The sequence below is a fragment of the Chrysemys picta genome, chromosome 1 (genome assembly GCF_011386835.1).
Source record: "Chrysemys picta bellii isolate R12L10 chromosome 1, ASM1138683v2, whole genome shotgun sequence".
Lineage (NCBI taxonomy): Eukaryota > Metazoa > Chordata > Testudines > Emydidae > Chrysemys > Chrysemys picta.
Window position 1 is genome coordinate 333,985,237 of NC_088791.1, and position 23,375 is coordinate 334,008,611.

The 23,375-nt window shown below is 41.7% G+C and overlaps 1 protein-coding gene across 20 annotated transcripts in view; it reads left to right on the top strand.

Moving 5' to 3' along the window:
• The window catches only part of DLG2 (discs large MAGUK scaffold protein 2), a 1,449,438-nt gene that overhangs the window by 1,012,047 nt on the left and 414,016 nt on the right, over positions 1–23,375 (top strand). For all 20 annotated transcript variants that reach the window (XM_005287552.5, XM_005287553.5, XM_005287554.5 and 17 more), the window contains one exon: positions 6,470–6,639. In XM_005287552.5, the coding sequence (XP_005287609.1) occupies positions 6,470–6,639 (170 nt within the window). The remainder of the gene's footprint in view (positions 1–6,469; positions 6,640–23,375) is intronic.

Sequence of the window (23,375 nt, forward strand, 5' to 3'; positions counted from 1 at the left end):
GGCTCTCTGTCGCTCTCCTGTTGTAGCTGTTCCATTTTGTATAAATTATTAAATATTCATCAGGCAAGAGAGATGGACTGCCTCTATAGCATAGTGGTTATAGCAGTCACCTAGAAGATGGGAAACCTACGTTCAGTCAATGCTCTATCATTCTCGCACGTCCTAGGTGAATGCCCTAACCACAGGGACATAAATTCAGTTTCTCCTGTTGGAACTGTTCCACTTTGTGTCCATAATTGAATATTCATTGGTGCAGAGAGAAAGCAAGTGACTCTCCTAGGATGTGGGAGACCCAGGTTCAACTCCTTGCTTCAGTAAGTAATTTATCCACAGTAGAAGAACTCCAGCAGGAGAGACTGAGACAGAACCACCCCAGAATAGCCAACAGTTATTAGGGCATTCACTATACTATGGAAAAATTTGCAACATGCAAGTTTATAGCATAGAATAACTTGTAACCCCTTTGTTTTTTTTTGTTTTTTTAAAAGAATATATATTTTTTATTTTTCACCAGTCATCTAATAAATAAGCTGAAAATATTTTCAGAAGACATGGTACACATGTACCACAGATGTACTGCAAACCTAATGACAATGTTAAATCAGAAAAGATGCAGGAGCAGCGCAGTAGTTACCCTACATCTAAGCAAAAAGCAATGACAAAGTGTATTCATGACCAATTTAAACAAAAAGTAATTTAAATTAGAGCACCTGTTAATTTGACAGCCCCAAACCACAGAAGACACAGTTATACATTTGGGAAACTAATATGTCTGGCACTGAAGCAAAGCAGCAAATCCAGCTGTTGAATGAAAACCGGAATCTCTCTAGATCATAGAATTATGGGGTTAGAAGAGACCGCAAGATTCATCTAGTCTAACCTTCTGCCAAGATGCAGGGTTTGTTGTGTCTAAACCATCCAAGACAGATGGCTCTCCAGCCTCCTTTCGAAAACCTCCAATGAAAAAGCTTCCACAACTTCCCGAGGCAGTCTGTTCCATTGTCCTACAGTTCTTACACTTAGGAAGTTTTTCTTGAGATTTAGATTAAATCTGCCAGTACTTAATTTGTAATTAAAGGGGTGCCGGGGCCCAAGCAATTAGATTCCAGGGCTCAAGCAATTTTTTACTTTCATAATTGACACGGCAAACCCAGAGGTGCTAGGGCTATGAACTGCCAAGCCTAGAAGTGCCAGTGCTCGGCCCTGGAACAAATAAAGCACTGAAATCTTCTATGCTGTATTTTGAACCTGTTGCCTCTTGTCCTGCCCTCTGTGGCAAGTGAGAACAACTTTTCTCCATCTTTTTATGGCTGCCTTTCCAATATCTGAAGACCGCTATCATATCCCCCCTTAATCTCCTCTTTTCCAAACTATACAGGTCAGGGAAAGTGTGGGACCCTTATTCAATGGGGGAGGCAACCTAGTGACAGATGCTGTGGAAAAAGCTGAAGTACTCACTACTTTTTTTGCCTAGGTCTTCACAGACAAGGTCAGCGCAGCACTGTATGGGGAGGAGGTGAGAAGCTGTCAGTGGTGAAAGAACAGGTTCAAGACTATTTAGAAAAGCTGGACATGCACAAGTCCATGTGGCCAGATGCAATGCATTTGAGGGTGATGAGGGAGTTGGCTGATGTGATTGCAGAGCATTGGCCATTATCTTTGAAAACTCATGGCGGTCGGGGAGCTCCCGGATGATTGGGAAAAGGTAAATATAGTGCCCATCTTTAAAAAAGGGAAGAAGGAAAATTTGGAGAACTACAGACCAGTCAGCCTCACCTCAGTCCCTGGAAAAATCATGGAGCAGGTCATCAAGGAATCCATTTTGAAGCACTTGGAGGAGAGGAAGGTGATCAGGAACAGTCAACATGGATTCACCATGCCTGACCAACCTGATTGCCTTCTATGATGAGAGAACTGGCTCTGTGGATATGGGGAAAGCAGTGGACATGATATACCTTGACTTTAGCAAAGCTTTTGATATAGTCTCCCACAGTATTCTTGCCAGCAAGTTAAAGAAGTATGGATTGGATGAATGGACAATAAGGTGGATAGAAAGCTGGCTAGATTGTCGGGTTCAACGGATAGTGATCAACAGCTAGATATCTAGTTGGCAGCCGGTATCAAGCGGAGTGCCCCAGGGGTCAGTACTGGGGCCGGTTTTGTTCAACATCTTCATTAATGATCTGGATGATGGGATGGATTGCACCCTCAGCAAGTTCACGGATGACACTAAGCTGGTGGGAGAGGTAGATATGCTGGAGGGCAAGGATAAGGTCCAGAGTGACCTAGACAAATTAGAGGATTGGGCAAAAAGAAATCTGATGAGGTTCAATCAAGAACAAGTGCAGAGTCCTACACTTAGGATGGAAGAATCACATGCACTGCTACAGGCTGGGGACTGACTGGCTAAGCGGCAGTTCTGCAGAAAAGGACCTGGGGATTACAGTGGATGAGAAGCTGAATATGAGTCAACAGTGTGACCTTGTTGCCAAGAAGGCTAACAGCATATTGGACTGCATTAGTAAGAGCATTGCCAGCAGATCGAGGGAAGTGATTACTCCCCTCTATTCTGCACTGGTGAGGCCACATCTGGAGTATTGCGTCAAGTTTTGTGCCCCCCTTTCCCCCACCCACTACAGAAAGGATGTGGAGAAATAGGAGAGAGTCCTGTGGAGGCTGGGGCACATGACTTATGAGGAGAGGCTGAGGGAACTGGGATTGTTTAGTCTGCAGAAGAGAAGAGTGAGGGGGGATTTGATAACAGCCTTCAACTACCTGAATGGGGGTTCCAAAGAGGATGGAGCTACGCTGTTCTCAGTGGTGGCAGAACAATGGTCTCAAGTTGCAGTGGGGGAGGTCTAGGTTGGATATTAGAAAAAACTATTTCACTAGGAGGGTGGTGAAGCACTGGAATGGGTTACCTATGGAGGTGGTGCAATCTCCATCCTTGCAGGTTTTTAAGGCCCGGCTTGACAAAGCCCTGGCTGGGATGTTTTAGTTGGGGTTGGTCCTGCTTTGAGCAGGGGGTTGGACTAGATGACCTCCTGAGGTCTCTTCCAACCGTAATCTATGAAACATATCCAGTTCCTTCATCCTTTGCTCACATGTCTTGCATTCCATCCCTGTGATCATCTTTGTGGCTTACCTCTGGATCCTTTCCATTTTCTGTACATTCTTTGTATACATCGGTGACCAACACTGGACACAGTACTCCAGCTGAGGCCTCACCAGTGCCAAGTAGAGCAGTAATATCACCTCTTATGACTTGCATGCTATGCCTCTATTAATGCAGCCTAAAATTGTATGTTTGCTGTTTTAGATACATAACTCTTTATAAGGAGACTTTTAATTGTTTATCTTGTTTCCCAGTTATACCAATAGAAAGTTATCAAAGTTTTCTTCTGTATCTCTTCTTTTCTCCAAAAACTTAACACAATGTGTCTTTGGTTTCCAAGGCTTTTGATAACAATCTTGTAGAACACAAAATTTCTACTCTTTCAGAATTAGTCTAAATAATAATAATTCCCTGGAAATTCATTTATGCTTTGGCTATGACTTTATATTCCCCTCAGCAAATTAGAACTCTTGAGTCTGTAATAGGATATCCTGCTTCACAGGTGTATTGTGTTAAAGGAATACCATGAGTCCAGAGTGAAACTTCATATATAAAAGTATGTAGTATACTGGCATATTATCTGCTTTCTTTATTTTCTTCGAGTACTGTCATTTCAGTTAGTTCTGTTGCTTGCGTGTTATTATTTATGTATATCTTCACCACATAAAATGGAGCTAGTTAACTCACAGTAGCTGTATGTTGCACAAGGTGCATGCCCGAAAGCACATACAATCTAATTGCACCCAATGACCAGTAAAGGGCAACAAAACTGTGGGGTGAGGTGTGACAGAAATGGAAGCTGCCTGCAATATCTTTGGGAAAACTTACTGAATTAAGTTTAAGTACCTCTAGGGTCCATTTTATTAAACACAAAGATTATATATTATTGTGAGGATGGATGATCAAAGGACTATATTGAACAATGTGACAGACAAGCATGGACTTTTGGAATAATAGGTGTGAAGTGGATTTCCTGGGATATATCTAGGGGGAGGTGAACACACATACCCTAACCTGGGTTATGCAAAACCCCTGCCTTTTGAAGTGGGCCCTGAGGAGTGTTCCAAACTCTATACAGAAAAGACTAAACCAGGGATCGGCAACCTTTGGCATGCGGCTCGCCAGGGTAAGCACCCTGGTGGGCCGGGCCCGTTTGTTTACCTGCCACGTCTGCAGGTTTGGCTGATCACGGCTCCCACTGGCCGCGGTTCGCTGCTCCAGGCCAAAGGGGGCTGCAGGAAGCGGCAGCCAGCACATCCCTTGGCCCGTGCCAAAGGTTGCCGATCTCTGGACTAAACTATTTATGGTTGTTCTGATTCTGAGCCAAGGCTGTTATGAGCTTGTAGCCACAGGAAAAACCCTTTGTGAGGTTTGAAGGACTGATTCCAACCAGTGCCCTTGTTGGGGTGTGATGTTTGGTAAGCTTATTAGCTTGTGTGTAGGGCCTTTTATTGTTTTTAATGTTTTCTCTGTAATGCTTTCACCTTAAGAATAAATATGTTTGCTTATAAAGAGCTCTGTGGTAGTTTATAATGTCTGCTTATTACAGCTGTTCAAAGTGAAAGCAAAGTGCAGATGCTGGTGTGTTTAGGCAGTCTGGCTTGCTAGGGATATCACAGTGTAGGTAGGAAACGGTGGATCCTGGAAAAAACTCAGTTGGGAGGGAGAGACACATTGGTCTCCAGCCAAGAGAGGCGATGGCTGAGGAGCTGGGAGCCTAGAATGGGTTCTCTCGAGGGGCCACATAGGGGGAATACAAGTGTAGTTGCCCTGAATTGTGACATGGGGATGACAGAGGAAAGATTGGTCCTGGATGTTAAGGTTACATGTTTATTTTTTGACAATGAGCCATTGGTACAATAGTTCAATTTGGGCAGGGGCTGAGCAACAAGCAGTTTAGGGGCTTTGGCCCTCAGAGCAGGGTCTGAGCAAATAGCAAACACAGGCCACCCAGCCTAGGGTGGGTAGGCTCTCACCCCAGTGTTGGGGGCTGGCAGCAGCAGGGGTTCCAGCCCAGGGCTCTGACAGGAACCTGAGGGTTCTGCCACTGGGTTAGTGGGGATCCTACTGAAACACGCTGAACTAGACTCTGGCAACACAATCAGACTAATGTCTGGTGTCCCTTGGCTACTTCCTACTACCCCTTTGAAGTGTACCTCCATCTCCTGGGGTTCCCCCATCTCCCCAGGGTATATGGCCAGCGGCAGTCTCAGTAGCTCCTCCAGGTACTGGTCAGTTGGCAGTCCCGGCTCCTTCTCTGGGTTCTCAGCAATGTAGAGCTCAGTCTTGGCTGCAGGGCTCGACAGTGGTCTTCCTTCCCCAGCTCTTGCATAACTGAGCTGCAGGGCCCATCTTTTAAACTTCCTGTGCCCCTCTACTTCTGGCATTGCTTGCCTGGCTCCACCCACCAGCAGTTAGAGAGTGGTTTCTCCCCCTCAGTCTCGGAGGGAGTCCATGCTGCCTTACTACAATGTGTGATAACATTTTTTTAATTTAAGTGATATCACTGGTGGGCCTTCCTGATGAAAAAAGTTTTAAGGAGGTATTTGAATGAAGCAAAAGTGATTGCCTTGTGTATATTTAAATAACTGTTTTCCTTAAGAATAAGCATAGTACTGATAACATAGCATGAGCTCTTTAACAAAATTACATTAACATAAGACTACCTTGTTAGAATAGAGCTGGGAAGTGGCCTACCTTGAGGAAAGTGAGCCAGAGAAGAAGTTTATTCTTCATTTGTTTTGCTCTAGCACTTGGGAGTGCTGGTCATGGACCAGGCCCCCCATTGTAGGAGGTTTACAAACACAGAAAAAAGACAATAGTTGCCCCAAAGAGCTTATACTAGGAAGTGGCAGTTCCTATCTGTAAATGATCAGACAGGCTGGCAAATACAATCAGGTGTGCCATTTTCCCACTGTTAATCAGAGAAATGCATCACACTAAATCTGTGACCTGACAAACATCCCCACCTTGTTTACATTGGCTCATTAACACTACAAAAGTGATTTCCACCCTTTCTTGTCAACTACTGAGAATTACGTACTTCCAACTTAAATTAAATTGGCTCGTTAGCATTGACCCCCCACTTGGTAAGGCAACTCCCATCTTTTCATATGCTATGTATTTATACCTCCGTACTGCATGTTCTACTCCATGCATCTGATGAAGTGGGGTTTAGCCCACGAAAGCTTATGCCCAAATAAATTTGTTAGTCTCTAAAGTGCCACAAGGACTCCTCATTGTTTTTCCTATTAACCTATGTTCATTTTATAATAGTTCTGATGAAGCACATTCTGCTCAGTTTCAAAATAACAAATGCAACATTCTCTAAGTCTGTTTTTTCTTTCCTTGCAGGGTCAATGATTGTATCTTGCGGGTGAATGAGGCTGATGTATCAGAGGTCTCTCACAGCAAAGCAGTAGAGGCACTAAAAGAGGCTGGTTCAATTGTGCGATTGTATGTTCGGCGAAGGAGACCTATTCTGGAGACGGTTGTAGAAATCAAATTGTTCAAAGGCCCTAAAGGTAAATATGTAAAAGAGAACCCACATTTTGACATTTCGTTCTTGCTGCATAACTAAACTCTTCATCATTGTGTAACTGGCACCTCAGCCTGATGTTTTGGAATCTGGCTGTGCTGATGTATATTGAGAGCTGAAATGAAATGCTTCTGGACTGTCACTGTTGGAGTTCAGTTGCCTGTTTTCCCTGCAGCTGTTGATGAGAGCACTGGAATCTAATATTCAGTACAGAGGGAATTTGGGCAGCTGGTCTGTTTTAGACGGTAATGATTGCAGAGATAGCTCAGTGCTTGCAAAGGAAGGACAGAAGAGGTGTCAGCCAGTGAGCTGTGTCAGCCTGTGAGCTGTCAGGCAGCCCTCCTTCTTCCAAACCTTCTCCCCAGCTCCAGCATCTGCCTTTCATTTAGGATGTTGTTGGATATGGTCTTCTCCAATTCCCCTTCATTCAGAAGGCCATATGACCATCCCCCGACTTCTCCTTCCAGAGTTTCCCCTAAATTTCTCTCTCCCAAAGCTACAGTTGAAAGAATAGGAGAGAGAACAGACTGTCCTAGCAAGATAACTCACTTGTCCTTGAATAAGCTATTTTTCTCCTCATCAAGTTGCCATGGAAATGTAGTATAAAACCTTCCCTGCACACAGGCTTAAATCACTTTGTCTTCACTAGCTAAACCCTCTGGCTGGTGAAGGAGCCCTTTGGACATTGTGAAGACTTTGGTGTAAATTGCACGATCTCACAGAAAACCTGAAAATAAAATATTTCTTAGAAGCAATTCTGCTCATATGTAAAACTTTCAGCATTACTCTTTCCCCCTTTCTTTTTACTAAAGGTATTTGCAGGAAAACAAGACCTTTCTTTCTTAAGCGCTCATTTGATCCTAATGCTCATTCCCACCTGAAAAGCATCTTTTTGAAACTACCTTATTTTCCATAGCTAATAATACCACGAACAGAACTGTTACTTTCAGTGGGGGTGGGGGGAGAATAGGCAGCAGATACCAATGAACTCTTAATCAATAAGGGGCCTAATTCATTTCTAGGATAGCTCCAATCACTTCAGTGGAGATTTTCCATCAGACCACATGGCTCCATGATTGTTTTTTTTTATATAGATGTCTTTAGTAATAATGAATGAGTCAGGTGAAACAAAGTCTGACATATTCATTGGATAGTTTGGAAATAAAATGATTTTTCACTGGCTTTCATTAGATCTCATCTCATCTTTAAAGAGTTCGTGTTTCTGGAAGCTGGTATGACAGTATTAGTGGATTTTATTTGTTTACTGAGAAATTTTGTAATGTTCTGTGAAAAATAGCACAAAGTCCTGCATATTGTAAGTACCTCTGTATTAGGAATATCACAAGCATTTGATACTTGGACTTCAACACTATATGGTTCACCACTTACTATTGCCAAACAGTAAGATACATTTAAATGTGCATCTGAGGGAAGAATTTAGCCCTAAGAATCCAGAATGTTATAATACAAAATTGACTTTCAAATTCAAAGCAGTCTATGCTGGGAGACTTTATATGTAGATGTTAAATTGGAACAGTACAGGAAGCAGTGTTTTAAAAATTTTTGAATTAAACAAATGTACAGTGCAACTGTTATCTTGAGTAACCTAAAGAAACTAAACATAACACATCCTTTAAGCTTTTGATGAGACAGAAATAATTTAGCTTTACTGTAACAGTGGCTGCATTGTGGAAATGGAAATGAGATGCTAGCACTTTATTAAAAAAAATTCTTGCAAGATTTTTCATTTTTGTTGTGTGCCTAGAACAATTTTGTTTTATGTTTGTTACAGAACAGAGTCAATATGAAAAAAGCTTTTATGACAAATGAAGAACTTTTTACCTCTTAGTTTTACAAGTATTCATTTGAAGGTTCTAGTTAATGAATATGTAATTTTTTGCAGACATATACTCCAGCTATTGAATTGTATTATTAAACTAGGTGTCTCTTAAATTTCCATTTTAGCATTACTGAAAGTAAGTTAACTGAAAAGCAGGTTGAAAAAATTAAAGTAAATAATCAGCTCTTGGAAAAAAATAAGTCTTTATGCTTTATAGTTTGAGCTGTAAGTGATTTGCCTGTATGCTTCATATGTATTACAGAGGAAGGAGGAAGAAGGAAAAGAGGAGGAAAATAATATATATATGCTGGTTAAATTTTTTGAAATTCGTATTAATTTTCATATAGTAGCAATTTTAATCGGATTATTTCAAAGTCTTATATCAACGATTAGTCAGACCTTGTGAGGTAGCTGTGTACCTCTGTTATGTCCATTGTACAGATGAGTAAACTGAAGGACACAGACGTTACAAGAGGCCACACAGCATGTTAGTTCTAAAGTTGGGAATAGAATCTAAAGATCTTGGCTTGTAGGCTTGAATGCTAACATCTATCCCTGGCACTACACTCTGTCCATTCACACTGAAAGTAGTTTGTCTGTGAATTACGCTTTCCTATCATTGCTATAAACCATAGAAACCATTTAGTATTTATATACCCAAAGAGTTTTATAATCATTTATCTTATTTTCAACAAGAAAAACTGTTAGTTTTCAGACAAGAAGGCTGTTCTGATGTCAAACCTATTATAGCAAAGATATTTAAAAATGCTCCTTTTGTGTCTTTGGCCTGGTCCACACTAACCCCCCCACTTCGAAGTACCTTAGTTCGAACTTACCGCGGGTCCAGACGCGGCAGGCAGGCTCCCCCGTCGATGCCGTGTACTCCTCTCGCCGAGCTGGAGTATCGGCGTCGACGGCGAGCACTTCCGGGATCGATCCAGGATCAATTTATTGCGTCTAGACAAGACACGATAAATCGATCCCAGAAGATCGATTGCTTACCGCCGGACCCGGAAGTAAGTGTAGACCTACCCTTTGTTTCAATATACTGCTGACTTCATTACCTACTGTGCTGAGAATACACCTCACAAAACTGAGTCTTGCCCTCTGCAGCATCACCTACACTGAATGATCAATTCCTGTACTTGTATGTGCATGTGCAGTAGCTCATACTTGTCAGTGTTTGAAAGCTATAAATAAGGAAATTTGCAGAGCGAAAATACATGTGTTTATTTTTAGCTGAAGTACATAGGACTAGGAGAAACTTTTTGGAGGGATTTAAATGTTTTACAAAAGTTAATCTAACTAGGGATGGTTGGCATGTAAGCTGATGATTTTGCATCAGATGTGGATTTGTGTGTCACATATAGAGGGCAGAATGGAAGCCAGCATATTGCAAATATATTATAAATGCAAAACAAATAAGTGTACACGACATATATTAAGAAGCCATGTAACCCTTCAATTTGACTATTTGCAAAAGAGATGAATGAGGATACCTCTGAACTGTTTAGCATTTTTTCAAAATTCCAAGACCAGTCTGACCTCCTGTTCAACACCAGCCATAGAACTTCCTTAAAGTAATTCGTAGATCAGATCTTTTAGTAAAACATCCAATCTTGATTTAAAAATTGCCAGTGATGGAGAATCCACCACAACCCTTGCTAAATTGTTCCAGTGGTTAATTACCTATTATTTAGCTTCAACTTCCAGCCATTGGATTGTGCTATACATTTGTCTGCTAAGTTTGTTCCCCGTGTAGGTACTTCTAGACAATGATCAAGTCATCCTTGAACCTTCTCTTTCTTAAGATAAACAGATTGAGCTTCTTGAGTCTACTACCTTAAGGTATGCTTTTAAAACCTTTAATCATTTAATTAACATGATAGGTCCAAATTTTCCAACAGGTCCATACCTACGTAGTTACAGAAACTCTGTGTGTATTCAGAAGTTTGCCACACCCCTTTTTGAAAATATTGTTTAGAATGTCCTTGAGCTATCTTCTGATAAAGATACAGGCAGTCCTCGACTTTACGACGTTCAACTTACAATGAACGGCATTTACGACGCTTCTGAATTGACACCCTGATTCAACTTACAACAATTGGTTTCGACTTTGACGTTCGGTCCCGCAATGGAGGGGATTGCGATTACGATGTTTTGACTTACGATACAATTTTCAGGAACCAATTGTGTCATAAGTCCGAGGACTGCCTGAACAGAGAGAGAGTTTTAAAATCCTGATCATTACAGAATCTTTTCTTTATCATATGTTAGGAAATTGTCCCTAATACATAAATCAAAGACACAAGTTTAGCAATATACTATTACTGGAAATGAAAGACCAGCTATTTCTGAAATGCTGTGCAAGTGCATTTCCTACCAGGACCGGCTCTAGGCACCAGCAAAGCAAGCACATGCTTGGGGCGGCACAATTCCAGGGGCGGAATTCTGGCCATTCTTTTTGTTTGTTTGTTTTGCTTGGGCAGTGCTCTCGGAGCTTGGGGCAGCAAAAAACCTAGAGCCGGCCCTATTTCCTACTGGTCTGTTTCAGAACTCTCGCTGGGCCTAGAATTCAGCAACCAGTTTCTTTTCAGTTGCTACAGCCTCCTACAGAGCAGATATATTCAATATGTCCCCACATACAATATCTATTTCTGATTGACAGTCAATGGGATTAGGCTCCTAGGGGATTTAGATGGTTTGAAAATACTATCCCTGGATTGAAAGTATGTGTTTTCTTTCCTGTGTATGGAAACATAACAAGAATAATGACAATGAGAATGGATTTATTTTTTTTAATCATCAGTGTCACAGCTGTATACACCATAGTGTTTGTATCAAGGAAACAAGTGTGCATAAATTTAAACACTTTGTCTAAGATGGTACTTGGTCAGCCTTTGTAATTTTACATGTAAAATAGCTTTCTGTGAAACCTTGCAACAAACTGATTATTTCTTATGAGGAATGAATTACAAACTTTAGCAGCATTCTCCCTTGTGTCTTGTCTGTTCAAAAATTATAATATATAAACCCATTTATTTATAATTGAGTAAAGCTTTTTGAAATGAAGAAATTTTATGGATCTCTGGGGTCTTCAGGAATCTTTGCTATTTGATCATTCCATACAATTTATATTTTGTTGACAACAAAACAATTGTTGTGTGCTTGATCAGTGATAGAAGTTTAACTTGATTTTTATTTTAAATTTTAAAGGATCAGCTAGGTAAGCCCATGATGCCCTGATTGCAGCCTTAGTCTTTCTGATATCCAGACATGCTATGTGCATATTATCCAGGTCTGTTAGTTGTTTACTGTGATGCAAATATAAGACTTTAAAAATAGATGCACCTCTTTGGTTCACTCTATGAAGGTCTTATGGCCTACTTTTTCCATACACAAAGTGCAACCATGTACTTTCAGTCTGAATTAGTTTTTGATCAAAAGAGAACCACAAAACAAGAAAAGGAGCAAGGTGTTTCTCTTCTCTGTAGCAGGCTGTATTTGAACAGAATGTGGAATAACAGTTGCCTTCAGGAGACAGCAGAGTCCTAGAAATTTAAAAATGCAGAGCACATAAAATCCTATCATATGCCTAGCAACATACACATTACTTTATTGTCACTGAAAGTTTCTGTTGCATCTGCATATAGTAACAAATCAGTTTTGGGGAGGTAGAGAGTACCATATTACTTAGGGTCTTATGGGAAAGGCAGGCTGAGTTGTGTAATTAGCATGGTTGTACACAGAGAGGGATCCCTATGAAGCACTAAGTTCATTAATTTCAATAAGCTTATAAAAAAACAAGCAACAAGTAAAATTCCACTGTGACGCACAGGATATGTCTACACTGCAATAAAACACCCGTGGCTGGCCCAAGTCAGCTGACTCATGCTGGCGGGGCTCAGGCTGTGGGGCTATAAAATTACAGTGTAGACATCTGGGCTTCTGCTGGAGCACCGGCTCTGGGACCCTGCATGGAATTTTACACTTGTGCGTAATTATTTTTTTTAAAACCTATCACTTCTTCAGATGAGAAAACTCAGAAATATTAAGGGCATTGAGAGTTCTCACAGTAGATTTCTTATCTTTAGTGGCTCTACTTATTATTCTGTTCTTGTTTTGCAGGCATAGCTCCCATTGACCGAGTGGGAGTGCTGCAAGCAGAACTACTGCAGAATATTGTATTTACTGAAGAAAAAGTCCCCCAGAGAAAGCCAGGTCAAGGTGAAAAAGGAGAAGAGCTTTATTCAAGTTAGCCTTTGTCATAGAGAAATTTGCAGGGTCCCAGAACCCTGGGCTCCTGCCCAAGCGTGAATGTCTATACTGTAATTTTATAGCCCCTCAGCCTAAGTCAACAGACAAGGCCAGCTGAGGGTGTTTTATTGTAGTGTAGACTCCTAGTGTCATGGATGGATGGAAACCTGTTTCAGCCAGGGCATTAAGGGCTTGCTTCACTCTATGTAAATATGAAATGTAGAAAACTACAAAAAAAGGCAAACATACCATTTTCATTTTTTTCCTACAAGACCTTTTAAACTATGGTACACACAATGATGTCGCTGTATATTAGCAAACATAGCACAAATGCTTTTCTCAAGTGATGTGATCACACATAGGCCAAATGGCTATCTAATGATGTTAACCTTGCGTCAAGTTCTTGCTGAAGCTCTTCTTCCTAGGCACATTTGCCAACGTACTTTCAGATTCCTTTCTTTACAGAACCTTTAAATCAGATAAAACGGTAATTTAAAGAATCTTTTATTTATAGATTGTTAAGCAGACAGTTGGTAGCCTTGTTATACATAGACATGGTGTCAGAGCATATATAACAAGGGGTTTGACTGATAGCTTAAGCCCTTCTGTCATACACTAGAAAGAAAGCCAATTTAAAAACAGAAAATATTAGTTTCAGTAACTATAGCAGTGCAGGATCATACATTTTTGTTTATTTTTCAAACAAATTTTCAGGAGTATAATAAACTCCTGACCTCACTTCCGTAGCAAATGAGACGTTTAGAAGATAACACAGCTGCAGAAAAGATGCTTAGATAATGCAAAACAGATGAGAGCAGGAAACCTGGGAGGAGAAATGGCAGATTAAAAATAGCAAATAAGAAACAAATGTAAAACAGAACTGATTATGCCATCTGGAAATTCTGGTGGCTTGAGCTTCTGCTCTTGTATTTTAATTCACCATTGATTCTATTTATTATTGGAGTGGAGCTCAAGTCATGGATCAGGTCCCCCTTGTGCTAGATGCTGTACAAACACAGGATAGACCCCCAAAGAGCTTAAAATCTAAGTATAAGATAATAGAATAACGGCCTTGTTTTACTAGTGAACTGGAATACAAGGGCATACTTCCTTCTGAAAATTTTACATGGGCTTAAAAATCTCAATAAAACTGAAGATATGAAATTCTGTAGATAAACATTTGAGCTAAATACCTGAACCTCAACTTTTAATATATAGTATAAAAAAGTAGAGAAATGGGGTTAATTTCCCCCCTCCTTCTATGAGTAGATAATATTAACTGGCCATGAGGTACTCTAATTGGGACTGACAGAATGTTGAAAATATAGCCTGCCAGCTGCCCTCTGAGTCACTATCTTAGAAAGGTGCAGACCCACTGGAAGTAAGGATCCCAGTAAGCCAAAGTCTAGGTCTATTACTCCTTCCTATTGGCTCTGATAATGGATTTTTTCCCATTGTGGTTGAATTTGACCAATAAAAAACATTTAATTGTATGCCTTTATTTTTCTTAGTGAGTACATTTAAATATACAGTCAGTGTTGCTCTCAGGCTCCTGACACGTAGCCTATGTAGAGGTCTGCTTGGACCTAATTTTAAATCCTGACCTAGACCTGATCCCAAGCTGATCACAGCTGACCCAACCCGAAGAGTGTCGAGTCATTTTCAGACCTGACCCAACCCGACCCTGCACTTCTTCCTGAACCTGTGTCAGTGCCACCACTGCCAGCGCATCCTTGGGGCTCAGCCTGGTGGGGGCTTCCTGCTCCCCATGGCCCGGGCACATGATCTGTCTCCGGCTGCCTCCTACTCATGTCATTGACATGACAGCTACCTGCCCCACTCCTGTTGCCACTGCTGTCTCGCTCTGCTGCATGTGCAGTGGATTGAGAAGTGCTATGACTTACCAGCACACTCACTCCACAACACACACAGTGCAGCAAGTGTCAGTGGCCAGCAGGAGCGGGGCACGCAGCGGCGCTAAAGCCATGGGCATGAGGAGGTGTTCAGAGTTGACTCGACCCGAGACAGTCAGGTTGTTTTCCGACCTGATTGAATCTGACACTTGTAGCTGGGTCCCGTCAGGTTTGGATTTAATTGTAAAGCTTCTAAGTCAATGTGTCCCTTTGTGTTGCAAAGCTTGGGCACGTCTGGCCTAATCCTTTTGTTTTAAAACAAAACTGGGGGAAGGGAATGAAGTATGCTAATTCTCTTGTACAATCCAATGCAAATAAAAATTGTGAAATAAGAATTTAGGTAATAAGTAGAGTGGGGTGATTTAAAAAATTGCCCAAAATATTTTTCAGGGGACCGAAACTGTTCACAAGTTCAAGTTTGACAATTTTTGACAAATGTGGCTAATAGTTTCTGCCAAAAAAAAACAACCCCTTTGAAACCAAAATTTTTATAAATCTTCAAACCATTTTGACATTTCATTTTGTAGCATTTCAGAAATATTGATTCAAATGACTTTTCTTTTCTTTTTGTTGTTGAGAAAAGCTGAAAAAAAATCAGTATTGGTTCAAAACAAATAAAGGGTTGGTTATTTTAGGTGACCAGATTGAAAATTACAAAAAAAAAAAAAAAAGTTCTATTTATTTTGAACCAACACTGATTTTTTTTTTGGTCATTGAAAAATCAATTACAGCTCTACCCCGATATAACACGACCTGATATAACATGAATTTGGATATAACGCGATAAAGCAGCGCTCTGGGGGGGGCAGGGCTGTCCACTCCGGCTGATAAAAGCAAGTTCGATATAACGCGGTTTCACCTATAACACAGTAAGATTTTTTGGCTCCTTAGGACAGCGTTATATCGTGGTAGAGGTGTATTTGCTTAGCTGTAGTAATAAGTAATCAAAGGAGGAGAAAAGACAACAGGGAACAGTAAGAAAGCAAAGTGCTTATTGGGTAGTGAAGTAATGTTATACTTTCTGATGTAAATGTTTGAACACTGAGTTTCAGTTTCATGGTTGCCACATGTCCCCTATATGCTGACTATGTTGGTGCAAAGGGAGTACAAAGCAGGTATAAAACCTCCCTAATAAATAACACTCATTCAGGGGGGTCATATGACCTCATACTTCCAGGAGCGGCGCCAGGGTTTTTGGCTCCCTAGGTGGGGGTCCTTCCGTACTCCTGGTCATAGTCATCAATTCTGTGGCGGGGGGGTCCTTCCGCGTTCCTGGTCTTCGGGGCCCTTCGGTGGCGGGTCCCGGAGCGAGTGAAGGACCCGCCGCAGAATTGCTGCCGAAGATCTGGAGCGTGGAAGGACCCCCCGCCGCCGAATTGCCGCCAAGTGCCGTCCCCCCACCCCCAAATCCTGGTGCCCTAGACGACCGCACTAAATGGAAGTGCCAGCCCTGCATACTTCCCTCACAAACACATAGCTTAAGGCTTTTGATACTGCCTCACATGACATTCTCATAAACAAACTAGGGAAATACAACCTAGATGGAGCTACTATAAGGTGGGTGTAATCATTCCCAAAGATTAATTACCAGTGGTTCACAGTCAAACTGGAAGGGCATATCAAGTGGGGTCCCACAGAAATTAGTTCTGGGCTCTGTTCTGTTCAATATCTTCATCAATGATTTAGAAAATGGCATGGAGAGTACATTTAAAGTTTGCGGATGATACTGCACTGGGAGGGGTTGCAAGAACTTTGGAGGATATGATTAAAATTCAGAAATGAGCTGGACAAACTGGAGAAATAGTCTGAAGTAAACAGGATGAAATTCAAAGTACTCCACTGAGGATGGAACAATCAGTTGCACACATAGAAAATGGGAAATGACTGCCTGGGAAGGAGTACTACAGAAAGAGATCTGAGGGTCATAGTGGATCACAAGCTAAAGATGAGTCAAAAGCATAACACTGTTGCGCAAAAAAAAAAGGCAAACATAATTCTGGGCTGTATTAAGTGTTGTAAGCAAGACATGAGAGTTATAAGCAAGACACGAGAAGTAATTCTTCTGCTTGATTCTGTGATGATTAGGCCTCAGCTGAAGTATTGTGTCCGGTTTTGGGCGCCACATTTCAGGAAACATGTAGACAAATTGGAGAAAGTCCAGAGGAGAGCAACAAAAATGGTTAAAGGTCTAGAAAACATAAGCTATGAGGGAAGATTGAAAAAATTGGGTTTGTTTAGTCTGGAGAACAGAAGGCTGAGAGGGGACATGATAACAGTTTTCAAGTACATAAAAGATTGTTACAAGAAGGAGGGAGAAAAATTGTTGTTCTTAACCTCTGAGGATAGGATAAGAAGCAATGGGCTTAAATTTGAGCAAGGGCAGTTTAGGTTGGACATTAGGAAAAACTTCCCAACTGTCAGGGTGGTTAAGCACTGGAATAAATTGCTTAGAGAGGTTGTAGAATCTCCATCATTGGAGCAGGTTAGACAAACACCTGTCAAGGATGGTCTAGATAATACTTAGTCCTGCCATGAGTGCAGGGGACTGGACTCGATGACCTCACGAGGTCCCTTCCAGTCCTACAATTCTATGATTCTGTGGTACACACTTAACCTGTATGCGAGTCAATGCTGAATGTTTGCTATTGTTGCTGAGGTATTGTTTAAGCTTTCCCATTAGAGTCTGAGGGAAGTTAATATGTTGTGTGTAGTATATTTCTGTTCCTGTTGGAGATGGAAAAAATATTAATGAGAATATGCAGAGGTGGTCACCATCAGTATAAGGGTATGTCTGCACTGCAGAGCAAGCCCAGGCTCTTACCCAGGTGTTGCTCTGGCCCCTCTGCTTTCCACACAAAAAGCCTTTTATCTACAATGAAAGCAGTTCCCAGTTCTGCTTTTATTTGGGCTGGTAACCAGCCCTCTTTGCCCCGAGGAAGCAGGTTAATAGTCCTCCAATGCCTTCTCACAATTCCCCCATGTACTCAGAAGGACAGAAAAGTTCTCCCACAATGCACTGAGAAAAAGCAGCTCAGCTTACTGCTGCACAGAGAACCTAGGGTGTGCCTCCAAAAGTCCTAGCAACACACAGAACAGGAGGGCATACACCAGTGAGGTCATAGTAATGGGTTTCACAGTATGGTTGTTCACCCAAGTGCTGATCACCCAGGCTAACTGCAGAACGATGCATCTTTAAAGCACTACTGAGGTATGCTTAAGTGGTGTCCCATAACTTTGCACTTCCTTGCTTTGGACAGTTTGCATTTGCAGGGGGATGTCACATTTAACCAACCTTTATTCCTTCTGAACAATCCTTTGGTTTGTATGTTTTGAAATTATTTATTAATTCACAATATCTAAGAATCCACAGTGAATCTTCCTGTCATTACTGCAAATTAGTAAAGTTCTATTATACAGCCACAATGGTAAATTCTTGACCTTGGTGGTAGTGCCGGCCAAAACACTGACTTGCACTGAGGCAACTTGATATATGATAGATCAAATTCTCTTTCAAAAAAGGTATTTAGTTCCTTTGCTTTCTCTTCCTTTTTACCCATGATATAGAGGTGTTGCTATTCCAGGCAGTTTAGGCCACTGCATCTTTATGTATCAGATTCCTCTCCCCCTCCCACCCCCCATATGGTGATGTGCTACTGCTATATTCTCCTTTCTTTTCCTAGTGTAGCTGCTGGGAATGTATGTTACTCTCTCTGTTGCCTGTCTTGTTTGGTCTTTGATCTCTATTTGTTGATTAACTTTCCCTCATGTGGTTCATGCCATGTTGCTTGCTGGAAAATACATCCATTTTTATTTATTCTCTCTAAACAATGAGATTCTACAAACTTTCTTTTGAAGTCACACTATACTTGTTGATTTGTTTTACTGGTGTATGGTATATGTGGTATGGATCCAATCTCTAACTAGACAATAGTACCCTTTTCTTTTTCTGTAGACTTCCATAGAAATGTGCCTTCAATATTTTTTCTTTCTGGATGATCTGTTAAACTAGTATGACCCATTTATGACCCGTTCAGAATGAGTAGAAGACCATAGAGAATTGAACATAATGTAGGGCTCTTCTAATCTCCCTTCCTGTTCCCTGGGGGCTATTTGCTTCTCTTAGTGCACATTCCCTGGATGTTTCAGAGTAGCAGCCGTGTTAGTCTGTATCCGCAAAAAGAAGAACAGGAGTACTTGTGGCACCTTAGAGACTAACAAATTTATTATTATTCCCTGGATGATGTACTTAGGATAGATTTGCACTGTAAAAATAATTCTTAGATGGTTTAGGATCTTTCTGTTGTAGTACCGTCTCTCCTAAATATATTTCTGCATAAATGAAGGGCTGTATGGAATTACATTCAGTGTTGCTAACCTTTTCTGAGATTTGTTTTGTAGTTTGCAGATTGCTTGTGCTCAGAGTTCACAGAATACTGTAGAAAATTGTTGTGGTGTGAAGAAAGTGTAGTATCATTGTGCAGTGAGCCTATTTTTGCAGCCTTGACTAAGACACAGCTCCCACTGACTTCATTTAAAATTTTGTTTCCGTTAAACCTGCAGGATTGGGCCTTTTTGTTTTTGTAAATACAGTAGTAAGTTAAAAAAGAAATCCTATCATTTTTAGCTACCAAGCCAGATTTAAAGGATACTCTCACTGTACCTCAGATAGCAGCATGGTCACTGTGAAAATGTCAACACCATTACCTCATAGTTATTTCCTGTTCAAAGTCATTTTTCTTGCAGTTGTAGGTTCAGTAGTATTGGGCATTGAATGCACCTTGGCAACCCTTAGCAGTTTTAGTTTGGAGGGCGTTGTACAAATAGATACTTAGTTCTGGTTTGTGATGATTTGTACCCTCTAAAATTTGCTTTGAATTTCAGGTTGAAAACAAGATTTATATTGTTTTGTTGAAATCATTTGGAACAATAGAGTCTTTGCAGTTTTGAACAAAACCCTACATTCCTGATCATACATAAGGAGGATTGGGATTTGAGTCTTATGAGTAAGACACTGAACTGGGACTCCAGAAATATGAATGTTTTTATTTTAAGTGGTTCATAATGTGTCAGTCTGGGCACTGTGGATCTATGGTTGTTCACAGAGCACAGTTTGAGACTTTCTCGCCTCGAAAATATACTTCTTAGCTCCTTAATATCAATAGCCATATTTTTAAAAGTGGTCACTAATTTCAATTACAGCTACTGATGCTCAGCATTTATGAAAATCAGGTCTAATGTATCTCAAGTTGGGCAACGAAAGTACTCAAAAGTGGTGACTGCTTTTGAGAATATCGGCCCAAACATGCATCAGAGACCTCTAAAATGTGTAGTTATCAGATCAACATTAATAGCTGCTGTAATTTTTGTCATCTGCATATGTCAGTGGTGGACGACCTGTGGCCCATTGGCCACACGCAGCCCGTCAGGGTAATACGTTGGTAGGCCACAAGACAGTTTTGACCATCCGCAGGCATGGCCACCCGCAGCTCCCAGTGGCCACGGTTCTCTGTTTCTGGCCAATGGGAACTGCGGGAAGCGGCGCGGGCCGTAGGGACATGCTGGCTGCCGCTTCCCGCAGCTCCCATTGGCCGGGAATGGCAAACCACGGCTACTGGGAGCTGCGGGTGGCTGTGCCTGCGGACGGTCTCGCGGCTCGCCAGCAGATTACCTTGATGGGCCATGTGCGGCCTGTGGGCTGTAGGTTTCCCACCACTGATATATATGGTTAATTGATTATACCACTTAAAACTGATAAACGTTTTCTAGTCCTCCTACTGCAGTATATGCACAGTACCTGTAGCTGTGTATTTTTACCATAGTAAAAGAAATTAAATAGTTGATCTTTGGGGATAAATTACAAGAAGAATCTTTTCATTGTAGCATTGTGCTTAGTAGTCAGCTAAGGAGCTGCCAGCCATTCTGACTTAACGAGCTTTGGCCATAGGGTTGCCAACTTTCAACTCGCACAAAACCAAACACGCTTGCCTCACCCCCTGACCCGCTCCTCCTCTGAGACTCCGCCCCTTAGCCAAGGCCACGCCTCCCCCCATCACTTGCTCTCCCCACCCTCACTCACCATTTTCACTGGGCTGGCTCAGGGGGCAGGAAGGGGGTGAGGGCACCAGCTGGGGTGCAGGCTCTGGGGTGGAGCTGGGCATGAGGGGCTTGGGGAGCAGGAGGGTGCTGCGGGCTGGGACTGAGGGATTTGGAGGGCAGGAGGGGGATCAGGGCTGGGGTCAGAGGTGCAGGATCAAGCTGGCGCTGTCCCCCGCAGCTCCCATTTTCCACAGTTTCCGGCAAATGGGAGCTGCAGGGACAGTGCTTGGGGCAGGGGAGCATAAGGAGCCCCCAGGGGAGCATAGGAGCCAGAAGTGGGACATGCTGCTGCTTCTGGGAGCTGCATGGAGCCACGGCAGGTAATGAGCCTCCCTTAGTCCTGATGCGCCACTGACCAGACCTTTAATGGTCAAAAACCGGACACCTGGCGACTCTGTTTGGCCAGCTCTGCTTCTTCCCAGAACTCATTCTTGGCCACATTTGTAAATTGTTGTGTAGCCTGAGGGCATCAGCCTTACATTTCAGTAAAAGAATAAATTCAAGGTCCAGTTCATGCCCAAAGACGGGATTAGACATGTCTCATCATCTTCCCCTCTCCTCCTGTGAATTAACTCCTGCTTTCTCTTCCCTGCTCCTTTCCTGTAGTCTCCGGACATAATACAGAGAGCATGGTGGAGCAATTTTAAAGCAAGAGCTGTGCAACAATTGAGAGGCTGGCAAACCTTCCCTAACTGCTAGTCAGAGAACAATAGCATGAGTCATCAACTACTTAGAGGGGAGATTGCAATTAAAACTGGGCCAGGGAATAGGGCAGACACCTTCCCTTATTTCTTTGTCTTATAAAACCTATCACAATTGGAACTGAAAAAAAAATGCTACATAAGGCATACAGCCACAACATTTGGCTATGGGATTTCATTACTTTAGTGGATCCCAATTTAATACAAACAAGAACAAATGCTCCAGCTAGTCACATTACAGCCTGTCCCAGTTTTAGCATATCAATTCAGCACCATCGCCTAGAACTATACTTCACTGATAGGCATGACTTCTCACATTAGACTTTTCTATCTTGCAAGAAACCATGCCTATCAGTGTAGGTTAGTTTCTGCCAGCGGCACTGAATTGATATCCCTAAATTGAGAGTCTCTTTAATAGAACTAGTTGTAGTTTTGTTATTTCAATACATTATTGCTCCTAGTGAATAGTGGGAATAAAAAGAGGTGGGTGATATAAGTTCCTTTGTTTTCGTCAGACTTAAAATCATATCCTCTACTTTGATTAAGAGTAGGTCTGTAACACCATTCTCTTCATTATGCGGTGTCTCATGGAACAAAAAACGCATTAGCCCACTTATCTCCTTCGGGCACCAAAGTCTTACAACTGATCTGCCCAGACTGTCAGATGTGAAATACTTCCCAATTTTCAAAGAGCAGGGAGGCTCCTCCTTCCATTCTATAAAGAAAACTAACACTTGTTTATTGTGATTTCAAAGGAAAATAGCTTTTTGATTACACAGGACACCTTTGCTCTGACATTCTAGCCTGTGGCTGACTATTTTCTGTCTGCAGGGGAGAAGTGAAGCAGGCCTACTACACAGCTTATTACAATAGCAGTCAAGTGGTTTGAAGAAAATATGTTTTTTTTTAGAGTGTGAAGGTTTTCTAGACTATTGCTTCACCATCCCATAGGAATAGTGTTGCTTGGCTGAGTGGAAGGCAAACCTGCCCATTGCAGTTACTGTCCTAAATGGTAGATATGGTCCTTTGGTTCTTCAGTAAACAACATGCATCCCAAGAATAAGTGTCATGCTCTGAATTGCTTCATCTTTGTCAAACACAGAATCCTGTACAATACTTTTGCAAAGGGTAATGGTTTTGATACGAGAATATGAAATAGCTGCAATATTTGCTACATTCCAACACCCTAGCATTTTTCTCAGGGGGAGGAAAGAGACTTAAGGCTGTCTCTTCTTCAGTGTGTCCTTGCCATCAGAACATGGTGATTGTATAGCATTATGCAAACAGAGTGCGGTAATTACAGCCAAATGTCATCATATTTGGCCAAATTCAACCCTGCCTGTAAGCAATTGTTAATCAGTTGACTTCAGTGAAGTTGTTCCTGCTTGCAACAAAGCTGTCTGGCCTAAATGTGTTTTCACACTTTTTTAAATAGACTGTGGATGTCCTGTTGGTTTCAGAATATTCCTTTGACATCAGGATGATTTTTGAAATACAAGTGGCAAACCTAACAAATGCTGTTCTCCTGTTTTCATTTTACAGTAGAATAAGGCAGTAGAGATCATATTGTAATACTGGCATAGAATTCAAATTATTTATTGGGACACTGCAAGTAACAACTCCAGCACCAAAGGCAGGACTTAATTTCTTAGTAATTCTCCCTCTTCCGAACATAACATGCAAGACAACAAGTTATCACTAAGATAAAGATATAACACCCCCTGTTGATGGTGGTGCTGTCTATACTGGTCATTACAATACACCTCTACCCTGATATAATGCTGTCCTCGGGAGCCAAAAAATCTTACCGCGTTATAGGTGACACAGCGTTATATCGAACTTTCTTTGATCCACCGGAGTGCGCAGCCCCGCCCCCCCCGGAGCACTGCTTTACCGCGTTATATCCGAATTCATG